The 15388-nt window shown below is 43.4% G+C and overlaps 1 protein-coding gene across 6 annotated transcripts in view; it reads right to left on the bottom strand.

The window, feature by feature from the left end:
• Positions 1-15388, bottom strand: part of CABIN1 (calcineurin binding protein 1) — a 198530-nt gene that overhangs the window by 96881 nt on the left and 86261 nt on the right. For all 6 annotated transcript variants that reach the window (XM_024195516.3, XM_024195520.3, XM_024195519.3 and 3 more), the window contains one exon: positions 14547-14660. In XM_024195516.3, the coding sequence (XP_024051284.2) occupies positions 14547-14660 (114 nt within the window). The remainder of the gene's footprint in view (positions 1-14546; positions 14661-15388) is intronic.

The raw sequence follows: 15388 nt of genomic DNA, 5'->3' as shown, positions 1-15388 counted from the left end.
CTGACCATATAACCAGGATGGTGATAGTAACTGTGAAATGCTCAGGGAGATTAGAGAGGCTATACAAATAAAAAAACTCAATAATAATGGGGGATTTCAACTATCCCCATACTGACTGGGTACATGTCACAGCAGGACGGATGCAGTGAAGAGATAAAGTTTCTTGACACCTTAAACAACGGCTTCTTGGAGCAGCTAGTCCTGGAACCCACAAGAGGAGAGGCAATTCTTGATTTAGTCATAAGTTAAGCACAGGATATGATCCAAGAGGTGAATATAGCTGGACCGCTTGGTAATAGTGACCATAATATAATTACATTTAACATTCCTGTGGCGGGGAAAACACCACAGTAGCCCAACACTGTAGCATTTAATTTCAGAAAGGGGAACTACACAAAAATGAGGAAGTTAGTTAAACAGAAATTAAAAAGGTACAGTGCCAAAAGTGAAATCCCTGTAAGCTGCATGGAAACTTTTTAAAGACACCATAATAGAGGCTCAACTTAAATTTATACCCCAAATTAAAAAACACAGTAAGAGAACCAAAAAAGTGCCACCGTGGCTAAACAACAAAGTAAAAGAAGCAGTGAGAGACAAAAAGGAATCCTTTAAAAAGTGGAAGTTAAATCCTAGTGAGGAAAACAGAAAGGAGCATAAACTCTGGCAAATGAAATGTAAAAATATAATTAGGAAGGCCAAAAAAGAATTTGAAGAACAGCTAACCCACGACTCAAAAAGTAATAGCAATTTTTTTTTTTTTTTTTTAAGTACTGTACAGCAGAAGCAGGAAGCCTGCTAAACAACCTTTGGGGCCACTGGATGATCGAGATGCTAAAGGAGCACTCAAGGACAATAAGGCCATTGCGGAGAAACTAAATGACTTCTTTGCATCGGTCTTCACGGCTGAGGATGTGAGGGGGATTCCCAAAGCTGAGCTATTCTTTTTAGGTGACATATCTGAGGAACTGTCCCAGATTGAGGTGTCATTGTCATAGAGTCACCGGGCGATGCTCTGGAACTACTCTATATGGAGCCAGTCAGGACTCTGAGGTAGTATGCCTCCCCTCACTGTCGCCAGGGCAAGAAGCTTACACAGCTTCAACCTTCCTGGGTCTGGCCCTGGAGCATTCAGCATCCCCTTCCACACCGTGCACTTCCTGCAGCAAGTCTGCCCGGGTGGGGCTCCTGGGGAAGCCAGAGGGCTCTGCACCCCAACTCCACAGTCAGCAGTGACTCTCAGCCAGCATAAAACGGAAGGTTTATTAGTCGACAGGAACACAGTGTAGAATAGAACTTGTTAGCACAGAAATGAGTGACTTTGAGCCAAGTCCATCTTGGGGAACTCCTGGCCAGACGCCCTGGCCTCCCCGCTCTCCAATCCCAAAACGCAGACTCCCCAGCTTCCAGCAACCCACCCTCCGACCTGCCCGTTGCTTCTCCGCCTGTCTCGCTTGCCTCACCTGCCCGAGGGCCTCAGCGAAAGTCACAAACCCAATTCCCATCACCTAAGCATTGGTGCAGTACACAGGGAAACTGAGGTACACACAGTTTTAGTATAGGACAGTAAGACTCACATGCAACATAACAACGTGAATAAAACCCCACTTTGTCACAGTCATTAGAGGTGGTTTTGGAACAAACTGATAAATTAAACAGTAATAAAAGTCTCCAGGACTAGATGGTATTCACCCAAGAGTTCTGAAGGAACTCAAATGTGAAATTGCAGAACTACTAACTGTAGTCTGTAACCTCTCATTTAAATCAGCTTCTGTACCAAATGACTGGAGGATAGCTAATGTGACACCAATTTTTTAAAATGGCTCTAGAGGTGATCTTGGTAATGACAGGCCGGTAAGCCTGACTTCAGTACTGGGCAAACTGGTTAAAACTACAGTAAAGAACAAAATTGTCAGACACATAGATGAACATAATTTGTTGGGGGAAGAGTCAACATGGTTTTTGCAAAGGGAAATCATGCCTCACCAACCTACTAGAATTCTCTGAGGGGGTCAACAAGCATGTGGAAAAAAGGGATCCAGTGGATATAGTGTACTTAGATTTTCCGAAAGCCTTTGACAAGGTCCCTCACCAAAGTCTCTTAAACAAAGTAAGCTGTCATGGGATAAGAGGGAAGGTCCTCTCATGGATCAGTAACTGGTTAAAAGATAGGAAACAAAGGGTAGGAATAAATGGTCAGTTTTCAGAATGGAGAGAGGTAAATAGTGGTGTCCCCCAAGGGTCTGTACTGGGACCAGTCCTAGTCAACTTATCCATAAATGATCTGGAAAACGGAGTAAACAGTGAGGTGGCAAAACTGGCAGATGATACAAAACTGCTCAAGACAGTTGTCCAGGTAGACTGCGAAGAGCTACAAAAGGATGTCACAAAACTGGGTGACTGGGCAACAAAATGGTAGATGAAATTCAATGTTGATAAATGCAAAGTAATGCACATTGGAAAACAATCCCTACTACACATATAAAATGATGGGGTCTAAATTAGTTACCATTCAAGAAAGAGATCTTGGAGTAATTGTGGATAAATGTCTATAAAATCATGACCGGTGTGGACAAAGTAAATAAGGAAGTGTTATTTACTGCTCTTAACACAAAAACTAGGGGTCATGAAATGAAATTAATTAGGCAGCAGGTTTAAAACAAACAAAAGGAAGTATTTTTTCACATAACACACAGTCTGTGGAACTCTTTGCCAGAGGATGTTGTGAAGGCCAAGACTATAACAGGGCTCAAAAAAGAACTAGATAAGTTCATGGAGGATAAGTCCATCAATGGCTTTTAGCCAAGATGGACAGGGATGGTGTCCCTAGCCTCTGTTTGCCAGAAGCTGGGAATAGGCAACAGGGGATGGATGGATCACTTGATGATTACCTGTTCTATTTCCTCTGGGGCACCTGGCATTTGTCACTGTCGGAAGACAGGATACTGGGCTAGGTGGACCTCTGGCCTGACCCAGTATGGCCGTTCTTATGTTTTTCTTATGTTCTTATTTAATAGCCCAGCAAGGTAGATCGCAGAACAACATGAAAAAGGTGCTAAAGTGGTACAGTGAGTAAAATACACTAGGCTTTTGCCTCTTTAGACCAGAGGTGGGCAAACTACTGCCCGCGTGCCACATCCGGCCCACAGGACTGTCCTGCCTGGCCCCTGAGCTCCTGGCAGGGGTCGGGGCAGTCAGGGGACAGGAAGCAGGAGGGGTTGGATAGGGGGTGGGGTCCCGGGGAGCGGTTAGGGGCGGGGTGGTCAGGGGACAAGGAGCAGGGGGGTTGGATGGGTCGGGAGTTCTGAGGGGGGCAGTCAGGGGGTAGGAAGTGGGAGGGGGTGGATGGGGGCAGGGGCCAGGCTGTTTGGGGAGGCACAGTCTTCCCTACCCGGCCCTCCATAGAGTTTCGCAACCCCGATGTGGCTCTTGGGCCAAAAAGTTTGCCCACCCCTGTTTTAGACCCAGATCCAAAAGTGGCTGCTTTATATCCTGCAACATCTTTGGATCTTTATGACAATATTTCTTTCCCAAGGCAACTCCAAGTTTTCATTCTTCCATTTTTCTCTTTCCTAGCTTCCCTTTATCTACAAACTCATCTTATGCAACAGAAGAGGAAACTTTTCCTTGGGAAATACAGTACAAAAAGAAACAGCTGCTTCATAGCTAATGACGTAAACCACAGCCTGAAACCCCTTGCCTGTGTACTTCAAGCGCTTTAGCATTACTAGCATCTCCACTAGCTGGACTGTAGAAGACTGAAAAGTTAGCTAGAAAGAATAGTGTGTGAATATTGAAACAGAAAACTATGAACAATGGACATTTTTCACCCATAAGTTCTGTTTTTCCAAGGAATGGAGTGAAGTACTTAAATAACATGTTGGGCAGAGGTTGAAAAAAGTTATCTAACTTTTTATAGCTAATTCTACGACTTCACTGCTCATTGGGTTCCTGATCTTAATCCAATAACTATGAAAGTTTCACTTTCTCAGTTAACTCCTTGCTTATCCCGGTCTTTAGATTTGCTCTTAGGAGACAGATGTAATGCAAAAATCTTCGCATATTTTACAAATTTTCATCTAATTAAACCTCAGAACACCCTGGATGATAGGTACATGAATATGATTACATTAACTCTGCAAATGGACACAATAAGGGAAAGGGGTGAAATGGCTTGCCCAAGGTCACACAGCAAGTCAGTGGCATAGACAGGAAAAGAACCCAGGAGCCCTAACTCTAGTCCTGTTATGAGAGCACACTGTTACCAAAGATTTTTTCAATAGAAACCACGTCTGTTCTAAAAGCAGTTTATATAATGGAAATTAATACACTCACTCTGCTATAACATGCACATTTCTTGGGTCTTTGCCAAAGTTAACTTTCTGTATAAAGACAGTGTCTGCTACAAATAAAGGTTCACGTTATTCAACTTGAAATTAAATACAGACAGCAACTATAGCTCGCTTATGGTCACGTCATGGTTCTAGAGACCGGGTGTCGAACATACAGCTGCAGGCTGGTTCCATCCCTCATGATATATTTATTAAAGTCAGATCCTCCAGAATCTGAGCTTTCATTTAAAAAAAAGAAAGTTAATTTCTAGACTGTATGGCTGCAGAGATAACCTTTTAAATGTGAACTGAGTGAGTGATATAGATATCTGCCTGAGTCTGCAGACAGCGAAATGATGACTGTGATGTGAACTCTCCTGTCACCTATTAATCTGAAAGGAATATCAACTTTGAATGACACTTGGGTCAATATTAACTATTTAGTTGCCAGTATAATGGGGAAGAGGCTGAGAATGGAGCACTCTGGGATGGGAATTGGGAGTGGTTGTAGGGAAAGAAATGCAGAGAAAAGAACAGCAAGGAGCTGCCGGAGCCTTTCCCTGCTGCAGGGAAAGACTCCTGCAACAGGGAGTTGCCGGCGCCCAAGTTCCTTGTTGCAGGAGTTTTTCCCTATGGCAGGGAAAGGTTCCAGTAGCAGGGAGCTGCCAGAATCTTTCCTCGTGTCAGATCCTTTTCTGCAGTGGGGAGACTCCAGAAGCAGGGAGATAGAAGGACATTACACTGCTAAAAATACCACTGTAGAGGAGGCTGCAATGCTTGGGCAAGTAGAGAGCCCTGTTGTGTACACACCCACAGGGTTCAGAAGTGTCTTTAGTGTACTTGCCCAAGCAGTGCCTCACCGTCTACACTGCTATTTATACCTGGGGGGGGGAGAGGGGCTTGTCATGTTTGTATTCTACATGCTGCCGAAAGGAGTGTGCAGTGTGACGTACACTCAGAGGAAAACATAGATACCTTCTGAAACACCAACACTCTTTCCTGCAGCACCTGGTTTTCCTTGGAGGTCCCCTCAGACAAATATTTTGCAGCCCTGTCTCTACTTAGCTATGAACTCTGACAAGTGCACAGTTGGTGGTGGTGATGCTGTAAGGGATTCCATTCACTGTTCCACTGGACTGCACTTCTCCAGAATAGGGCCTATTCACTGCATCATAACAACTATGGAAGGGGAGCTTGTTACAACAAAGCTGTCTCCTGTGAAGGTTAATCACAGTTCTGTCTTCTAGAGTAGATGAAACTTAACCATACTTTAATCACATCTCTGAGCCTTGCTACAGCCTTAAACAGAACAGACATGTTGAGGCTGGTTTAATATGTATTTTTGTTATGCTCTTTATTGATTATTTTATTGTACCCACAAGTGTGCTAGGCACTTCAAGCTGAGGGTTAATGCTGTAGGTTGCAAGTTATTTATTTCAGCCCCCTCATAGTGGCACATTTACTTATTGTTGCCAATTCATGTAATTTTATTGTGAATCTCATGATATTTGTTTCTGTTAAAGCCACAGCTGCTGGAATCAAGGGACTGCACGAGAACCTTAGATTTCATTTTAAAAGAAAAGCTTCTAGCCTCCTTGGTTGCAGAGAAAAAGCACCCTAAAGCCTTAGGGACCAGAAGGCAAATACCCGCCCCCCAAAATATATATTATTTAAAAAAAAACTCACAATTTTGGGGGCCTGACTCATGAGTTTGGGCATTTAGGGTTGGCAATATTGCTTACCAATTTTCAGAATAAGTGTGAGAAGTGCTTGAAGGGCCACAACCTCCTTGGCAAAGGGTGGCAGCCAAGCATGAACACGTCCCCATCCAACCATAAACCAACGTACAGCCATAATGTATGTCATTAAATACACTCAGAAGCAGAATCCCTCTGAGGCAGAATCCCAACCCACACACCACATTACCCTCTTCCCCCTCCCCAAGAAAGCTTTTCCCAGTATTCTTTCCCTTCTTTTTCATGCTGGTGCTGCGCCTCCCAGAATATTAGACTTCACTGCAGCAGCTGCCTAGGATCTGGAGTTCCAGAAACTGCTGCCAATCTGGAAGAGCTACCAGCTAGGAGAGAGATGGAGAAAGTGTCCCTAACCCATTACCAGCCAAGAGAAAGAAGAGAAGGGTAGCAGACACTATAATAAAGTGGCACAAGAAGAAGGGGGACTTGAGTCCTCAGCAGTTGTCATCAGAAGCCTAAAGGAGCACACCTTGCCAGATCTCTTGGGCTTCTCCAGGGCAGCAGCAGTAACTGGCTCAGGCTGGCCTGAGAAAGAGCCCAGTACTGGCTCAGGCAACTCTGCTGGATCTCCTGCTTCCCTCCTCCCTCAGCTGTTATGCGTGAGGTCATGTCTATCACATTACAGGGCTAGCAGGGACACCATGTAGCACATTCTGGACGTGGTTTGGATCTCTGAGTACAGGTCATGTGAGTCAATAATGCTTTGGGTACATTGTGGAATCCTGGTGGGAATAGGGCTGGCTTCCCTGCTGCCCAACCATATAAACAACAATCATAATGCCATCAGCCTCAAATTCATGTGCCTAACTCTGGCTGCTCAAAATTCCAGTCCAAAGTCACATGGTTCCTAACTAGATCCCCTCTTCAGAACCAACTGCTTCCTTACAGAACTGTAAGAGCAGGCAGGACCAATAGCAGGGCCAGAGAAAGCCCACTACTGGCAGAGCAACAGAGGAGGGCCTACGTTGACTAATTCTGCCCCCATGAGCATCCTGTACTCATAGAGCACCAACACAGAGGACCTCATTCTTTGACTGCACAGCAGCCAGAACTCTCAGTCCTGCAGGGCCCGTTCACAGTGTACCAATGCCCAATCATACTTAGTGTGAACAGTCCCAAAGCAATGAAAAAATCACTCTAATCTGAGCCATCACCTGCTCCCTCTCAGAATGCTGGAATGATCTGACAGCTGCTGCCCTATGAAGGCTGATGCCTATGCTTGGCTCTGCTTTGCCAGAGTATTGAAGGAAGAATGGGAAACCTTGGAGACACAAAGCCCAGTCAAATTTTTGTGCCACTTTTGGAGGTAGAAAGAGTGCTGAAGTCCTTGGCAGCCTCCATCCCCGCATGACTTGGTACACCTGTCTCCTTATGCATAGTATGTTGTACTTGTGTATACATTGCTTTATTCCTGTCTTTTCCTCCCTAGTAAAAATGGTCAAAGATGGCTATCAGGGTTCTTAAATTCTGAATATAAAAAAAACCCACAATATTTTGAACTAGACATTTGTAAGCCAATATGTAAAGATATTTTGGGCTAATGAATTTTATTGTGAAATTCAGACTTGTGAAAAACAGCATGAAATAACTTTTATAAAATATTACCTTGAACATCTAAAAGCCTTTTCAGCCCCTAAACTTATTAATGCTGTGAGGGATATACAATGAAACCGCAAATCCTGGACATCAGACTGCATGGTATGGGCAGCTGCTGATGCAACAGAGCTCAACCCCTCACAATGCTCCTTTCCATTCAGTCTCAAGAAACGGAGTTACCAGCCACCCATGTATTGGTGAACCCTATCTTCTGTGCACTGAGCTTAATTTTTTTATTATTATTATTAATAGTGGCATAGAATCTGAACTGAAAAAGCTGCTTACTATATAAAGAAAATGCTCCTCCTCTCCTCCCTGTGGATTAATCTCTGACTTAGTTACTATAGAAACCTTTCTGTAGACATTATAAGTAAAAAAATATAATATATATTTATTAAAGGCAAATATACAAAATTAACTAAACAAAGTAGAAGTGGTACCGTCAGTACTGAGCACACCAGTGGGAATGAAGTCAACCCCGAAGTCAGGAATAGTATCGACATGTCCGACGGCAGTGAAGTGCGATAGCAACATTTGCATTGCCAACTGTGGCGGTGCAGAGGTGTCCCATACCGATCCCAATGCCAGCCCCAATTTCACGACTTGCAGGAGGGGAACTTTACGATATGGTGCTGACAGACTCGCTGGTTCAGCAACCTGATCAGCACACTGGTCTACAAATGATGTAGTCCTGGCAAAGTCCTGGACCAAAGGAGAGGTCGGGACTAAAGGCAGAGGTCTATAGCCACCTGACATGCCACCAATGAGGGAACAGTCCTTCATGGGTACCAGACTCAATGCACACCCAGAAGCCAGAACCAGAGTCAATGGTACAGGGTTTCTAACCTCCCCAATCAGTACCGGGGCAGTGTTACAGGTACCTGTGCCATCCTGCGTGTCGGCATTCACCCGGTGCCAATCCATGCTCCTTCTGGGGGAGGTGGGAGTGTCCCCACAGGACCTGGGACCGTCCTGATTAGTCTTATGCAACCTCTTCCTCGGCGCATTTGACGGGGAATGATGGGGAGTGACTCCACTGCATGTGCTCCAGAACGTGAAGCCAGAGCACTCTCGGAACCCGAGGGTGACCTCCGACCAGACGAGGGCCTCGGTACCGAAGCAAGCCACGTGGGCTGCTCAAATAGATGCTGCTTTAAAGGGAGGTCTCCAGCCACTTGAGTCTGCTTTTTTAAATAACCTGCAGATTGCACAGCACACTCTAACATGGGCCTCACCAAGACACAGTAAGCACCACATGTGGGGATCCCTGTTGGGGATTGCTTCCCCACATGAAGGACAATGTTTAAACCCTGGTGCAGACATCACTGGGAAAACTTCGCTAATAAAACACTAAGGCACTACTAACTATGTACAACAACTATAAAACAGGAAACACTAGCTGAGAGAGATGTGGGATTAAACCACACAGACCTCTGACTCCAGCCACGGGTGGTAAGAAGGAACTGACAGAGGGTCGGGGCAGCAGCACCTAATATAGTCGGGAGAGGGGCTACAGCATGAGAGCTGCCCCTCTAAAGGTACTGCTAGGCAAAATGTTCCAGCTCCAGTGCACGGGATGTGCTCTCACTTAAGTGGAATACACATCTGCATCAACTCAAAGAAGCATATTTCCTTCGAATTTAGAATACTGAATTTTAAGTACCTTGAAGCTCAGTTTAATGTCAGTGAGGTGACATCAAGGCTAAGCAAACAAGCCTTACTTGCTGTTCCTCAAGGCAGCAGAGCATAGTACAAAAAGATCTCACTCACAGCTGCTCAAGGGCTAACGAATTAGATAACAGAACAGGACATCCTGAGATTCAGACCTGTAGTCCTGCAGTAAAATTTAACAGGAGACAGCACTACCCTGTTTATTCCTTTTCATATACTGCTCTCACTCATTTCATAAATAATTCCACCAGGAATATGCATGATTTATAAATGTCTGGAAGAGCAGGTTGGCAAGGTCCCTACTAAAATCTTTGAGCCGCTAGCTCTCATTCTCACACGATGGTTGTTTGTATATGTAAAATTAAATCAGCTACAATTTCAGCAGCTATGAATCTTCCATATGAGAAGAGATCAAAAACAGTAGGACTATTCACTTTGGAAGGAAATGGTATCTAAACAGTGAATCATATGGAGAAAGCCACTCAGGCATTCATTTTAACCTTTCCTATGATGAGAACAAAAGAGCACTCTATGTCAAGGGCATACACTTTAAGTGGATACAAGTAAATACTTTAAGCAACACTTAACCTGTGGAAATCACTGCTGCGGGATATTGAGTTTAGTAAGATTAAAAATATTTGACATATGAATAAGATTAGTGTGAGAGAAGCTTTGGACAATTGCCTATTTTTATGGGATTCTGCAAAATTCTATTTTGTTACCACCTTGTCCTATTCAACATATATGTGATGCTATTAAGGAGGATAGTGGGCTGTAAAGATATCAGTACGTGGCAGATGGCATGCAGCTCTGTATTTCCTTTTTGCCAGACCCAGATGATGCAGCACATTTGCTTTCCTAGTGCTTGGCCAAGGTAGAGACTTGGCTGAGGGTAAACTGGCTGAAGCTTAACCCAAACAAGATGGATGATGGATTTTCAGGGTATGGTGGGAGGGGTGATTCTTATTCCAGTTATGGAGGGAGTTTTTCAAATGATTCACAATTTGGAGGTTCTTTGAACATTATTCGCTCTTGGAATCTCAGGTTGCACCGGTGGCTTTTTTCATCTATATCAAAGTAACTATAACCATTTCTCTTGGATCTGGATCTTGCCACTGTGGTCCATGCTTGCATGTCTTCTATGCTGGACTACTACAATTTGCTCTACATGGTAATCCCCCTGAAGAGGACTAGAAAGATACAGATGGTGCAGAATGCCACTGTCAGCCTGTTATGCTGAGTTAGCCTCAAGATTAATATTATGCCTGTTCAATAATAGTACTAACTTTTTATTTGCGTGTTGGTGTTAGGGTTTTAGCGCTGATCTATAAACCCCTAAATGGCTTACATTATAGCTCTCTAAGACACTCCCCACCCTAGTGTGCCATCATGGCAGTTGAGAGACGCTTGGGCACTTGAGTTAAGAGTCTCTAGATTTAAATAGCTCATGTTTGAAGACAGCATCCTAAATGAGGCCTCTTAACTGGCATAGGCACACCAACAGCAGAAGCAAGGATCATCTTTTTTCTAATGCTACTTTTTGAGGGTTGTGTTGAGTTGGAGCACAGCTTCCTTTTGGAGACTATATTCTTATTTTTCTTATTATAACATTTAAGTTGTTAATAATGTATGAACATCCTAAACTGTGGGAATTTATTCAATTTTGTAATTTAAAATTTTTACTGAATATGCAAATGTATAGTATCTAGGATAAAATTAACAAGGCTATCATTTCTCATTCTTCAGGGCATAAACGGATCATCATCTGGGGTCAGGAAGAAATTTCCCTCACATGGCACAGCACCATACAATTAGGGACATTATGGGGGTTTATACCTTCCTTTGAAGTATCTCACACTAGCATTCAAAAACTAGATACCAAATTAGGTGGACCACTCACCTCTTTTTAAACAGTAAATCCCTGTTTTTGAGTAGAAATCAATTCTCACACAAATTGCACAGTTTCCTCCTGACTGGCTCTTCCAGTCTGTTTAGTGCAGCCATTGGGATTTGATCCTTCAAGGTGCCGAATGCTCTGCTCCCGATCCACCAGTGCACATGGTTAACTTTAAGCATGTGAACAGTCCAATTGACTTCTTTAGGAACACTCATGTGATTAAAGCTAAGCATGAAGCAAGAAGAATGAAATATTTAATGCCTCTTTTGCTTCAGTCTTCACTAAAGAGTTAATTATGACCAGATACTTAGCACAAGTAACATTAACAAAAGGAGGAAGGAACACAAACCAGAACAGGGAAGAACAGATTAAAAAATATTTAATAAAATTTGATGCATTTAAGTCAGGAAGGGCTGATGAAATTAATCTTCGGGTACTTAAGGAACTAGCTGAAGCAAACGTAGAACCCTAAGCGATTATCTCTGAGAACTCATGGAGCAGGAGTGATGTCCCAGAAGTCTGGAGAAGGGCAAACATAGTACATATCTTTAAAAAGGGGAACAAAGAGGAGCTGGGGAATTACAGACAAGTTAGCCTAACTTCGATAACTGGAAAGATAATGAAACCAATTATTAAGCAATCAGTTTGTAAGGACCTAGAGGACAGTAAGGTAATAAGTAATAGCCACCATGGATTTGTCAAGAACAAATCATGCCAAACCAACCTAATTTCCTTCTTTGACAGGGTTAGTGGCCTAGTGGATGGAGGAAAGCTATAAATATGATACATCTTGACTTTAGTAAGGCTTTTGACATAGTCCCAATGACATTTTGATAAGCAAAGTAGAGAAATATGGTCTAATTGAAATTATTGTAAGATGGGTGCATAACTATTCTTTTAAGTACAGTTTTTCAACCAGTTATCTATGTTTTGCTGCCAAACTGGGAGTATGTATCTAGTGGGGTCCCATAGGAGTCGATCTTGGGTTTGGTACTATTCAATATTTTAATTAATGAATTAGATAATGGAGTGTTGTATGTAAAACATGGGAGGTAATTGTTCTGCTCTATTCAGCCCTGATAAGGCCTCAGCAGGAGTACTGTGTCCAATTCTGGGTACCACACTTTAAGAACGATGTGGACAAACTGGAGAGAATCCAGATGAGAACTACAAAAATGATAAAAGGTTTAGAAAACCTGACCTATAAGGACAGATTAAAACACTGGGCATGTTTAATCTTGAGAAAGGAAGACTGAGGAGGGACCTGATAAAAGTCTTTAAATGTGTTTAAGGCCGTTATAAAGAGGACTGGATTTAGAACACAAAATGATCAGCTTCATCTGAAGAAAGGGAGATTTAGATCAGGTATTAGGAAAAACTTTCTAATTAGAAGGCTAGTTAACCACTGGAATAGGCTTCCAAGGGAGGCTGTGGAAACCCAGTCTTTGTCTAACCTGTTTTTAAAAACCTCCAAACACCTGTCAGGGATAGTCTAAGTATACTTGGTCCTGCCTCAGTGCAGGCAGATGGACTAAATGACCTCTTGAGGTCCCTTCCAGTCCTATATTTCTATGATTCTATATGCTTAACCACTTTGCTAGATCAGAGCCAGAGTGTTCAATAGTTTGGAGGATTAAGCATTTACAGAACAAGATTTTTGTAGGAAAAGCAGGCAGGCACTGCAGGAGAATAGCATGACACACAGGCACATCCTCAACAACTACATCACAACTGCTAAGTCTATACCCTCCCAGACATGGCAGTCTTTATAACAAAAACCTCTCTTCAGGAGCAGAGAGGGAGATGGAATTTAAGATTGGTCCATGATACAGTTTTGAAACACCTGAAATTTCATTTAATATTCTTCCAGTAGATTACAGTCGGAGAAGGGCACATACTATACATCAAAAGAAACTTCTGCAGGAGGGAGGGATAGCTCAGTGGTTTGAGCACTGGCCTGCTAAAGCCAGGGCTGTGAATTCAATCCCTGAGGGGGCCATTTAGGGCTCTGGGGCAAAAATCTGTCTGGGGATTGGTCCTGCTTTGAGCAGGGGGTTGGACTAGATGACCTCCTGAGGTCCCTTCCAACCCTGATATTCTATGATTCTATGAGGACTACTGAGAACAGAATGCACAAAACACCAAATGGTCTTCAGAAGAGGGCTTTTTGTTTGTTTTAAATAGATGCAAAGCAAAAATCAATTCTTATGAGAAAACTCTTTTGTACAGGAAACTATAGTATTAAACAGTGAAGCAAACATTGAGCATTGTAATGACCTGAAAGACACCTTGGCTACATATGTATAGACAGCTAGTTTGCCGTACAGTGAGACTCTGCTAGAGACTGGACTTCATGAGATTACCTAGAACTCCTGTTCTTGCTCATGTTTAGATACAGGACTTCAATACTCTCCCCCAACCTCAAAAAGTCTTTGAACAAATGGGACTATTTTTGGTTGTTCCAAAAAGTGCAAAAGGACTTACCCAAGTGAGAGGGACAGAGCGCATGCACATGCAGAGATGAACAGAATTAGAATTTTAAACAGTTTTCATCCCAGCAGCATTTAGTGACCATCACATGATGGCAAGCCACTGATTCTCCCGCCCCCATTCATGTTAATACTGTAAGATGATAGCTTCTCAAGCTTATAAGGCAGAGGTGAGCCTGAGGAGCCGCCAGAATTTACCAATGTACATTGCCAAAGAGCCACAGTACTATGTCAGCAGCCCCTATCAGCTCCCCCACCGCACTCCCAGTGCCTCCCACCCACCGGCAGCCTCGCCGATCAGCGCCTCCCACTCCCTCCTTGCACTCCCCGATCAGCTGTTTCATGGCGTGCAGGAGGCTGGGGGACGAGGGGGGGGGGAGAAAGAGGGCACTGCAGCCTCAGGGGAGGGGGCGGGAAGGGGGGAGTGGGGGCAGGGCCTGTGGCAGAGCCAGGGGTTGAGCAGTGAGTACCCCCCAGCACACTGGAAAGTTGGTGTCTGTAGCTCCAGCCCTGTAGTCAGTGCCTATACAAGGAGCCGCATATTAACTTCTGAAGAGCCGCATGTGGCTCCGGAGCCACAGGTTGGCCACCCGTTATAAGGAATAAGCACTATGCATGCATCCTCTTAGATGGGACAACACTGGTAAATTTTGCTGAAGTACAAATCCAACTTCTCCTTTGCCCTCTGTGTTGCCCCTTCAACCTTCTCTTGTTAAATTCTCCCATCATTCTCTCGCAACAAACCTTCCATATGAGAAGCAGGTGTTAAAATGTCCAAGTAGTGGTATGTTTGTCAACAATATTAACTTACATTGAAGAAATTAGTCTTGTTCCTCTCACAGAAGAGACCCTGTGCTGGCATGTGCTTCAGTTGCTGCCATGGGATACTGCTGCCTAGCAACACATCTCGGGCCCACTGGAGGTTCTACAGAAGCAAGCAAGAAAGAAAATGAGTAGGAGACAGAGGAACGGTTTGTTAATGCAGGTAAAAGTACAAAACATCCTCTTGCTTTTATTTATACATTACCAGCTATAATTTTTCCAGAGAGATCTGTCTAATGGCAGCCAGACTTAGTTCAGCTAATATTTGTGCATTTTGGGCACTAATGTAATTCAGAGGTTAGATTATCCCATCTCCCCCAAAAAACTCTTACACAGAAAACACGGTGGTTTAACAGCACAAGCCCTAAGACTGACTGGCCCTGGCACTAGGCAGCGAATTACTCAATCCCCCATAACCTTCAAATTCAGTCTCATACCCTCATATTTTGCGCTGACTTAGAGTCATTTTTGTGCTTCTTCAATGCCACTGAAGTCTGTTTCCATTTCCTGTCACTTAGAGCACCTCAGTTGCACACATATTTTCTACCTGTTTTTTTAAAAAATGACTATATGGATTTTTTAATGGAATAACTGTCATAATTTCATTAACCAATGTAAAAGGATTAGATAGCAACCAAACTCAGAACAAAAAGTCACTAATTTCTAATACCAATTTCTTGTCCACAAATACTAAACAGCTAGCCAGATCCCCTGAATATTTAGCAGTTTCCCTGCCAGCACTTTTTTTGGTTGCCTAGGATGTGTGTCTGTGTGCCTAATCACCATACTTCAATGCACTACACTTGCAAACCCTGTCAGCCCTAAAAATGA

Source organism: Terrapene carolina, unplaced genomic scaffold (assembly GCF_002925995.2).
Source record: "Terrapene carolina triunguis isolate 2854851 unplaced genomic scaffold, T_m_triunguis-2.0 Scaffold790, whole genome shotgun sequence".
NCBI classification, from domain to species: Eukaryota; Metazoa; Chordata; order Testudines; family Emydidae; genus Terrapene; species Terrapene triunguis.
The sequence above is the reverse complement of the archived record's forward strand: the minus strand, read 5'-3'. Positions and strand labels throughout refer to the sequence as shown.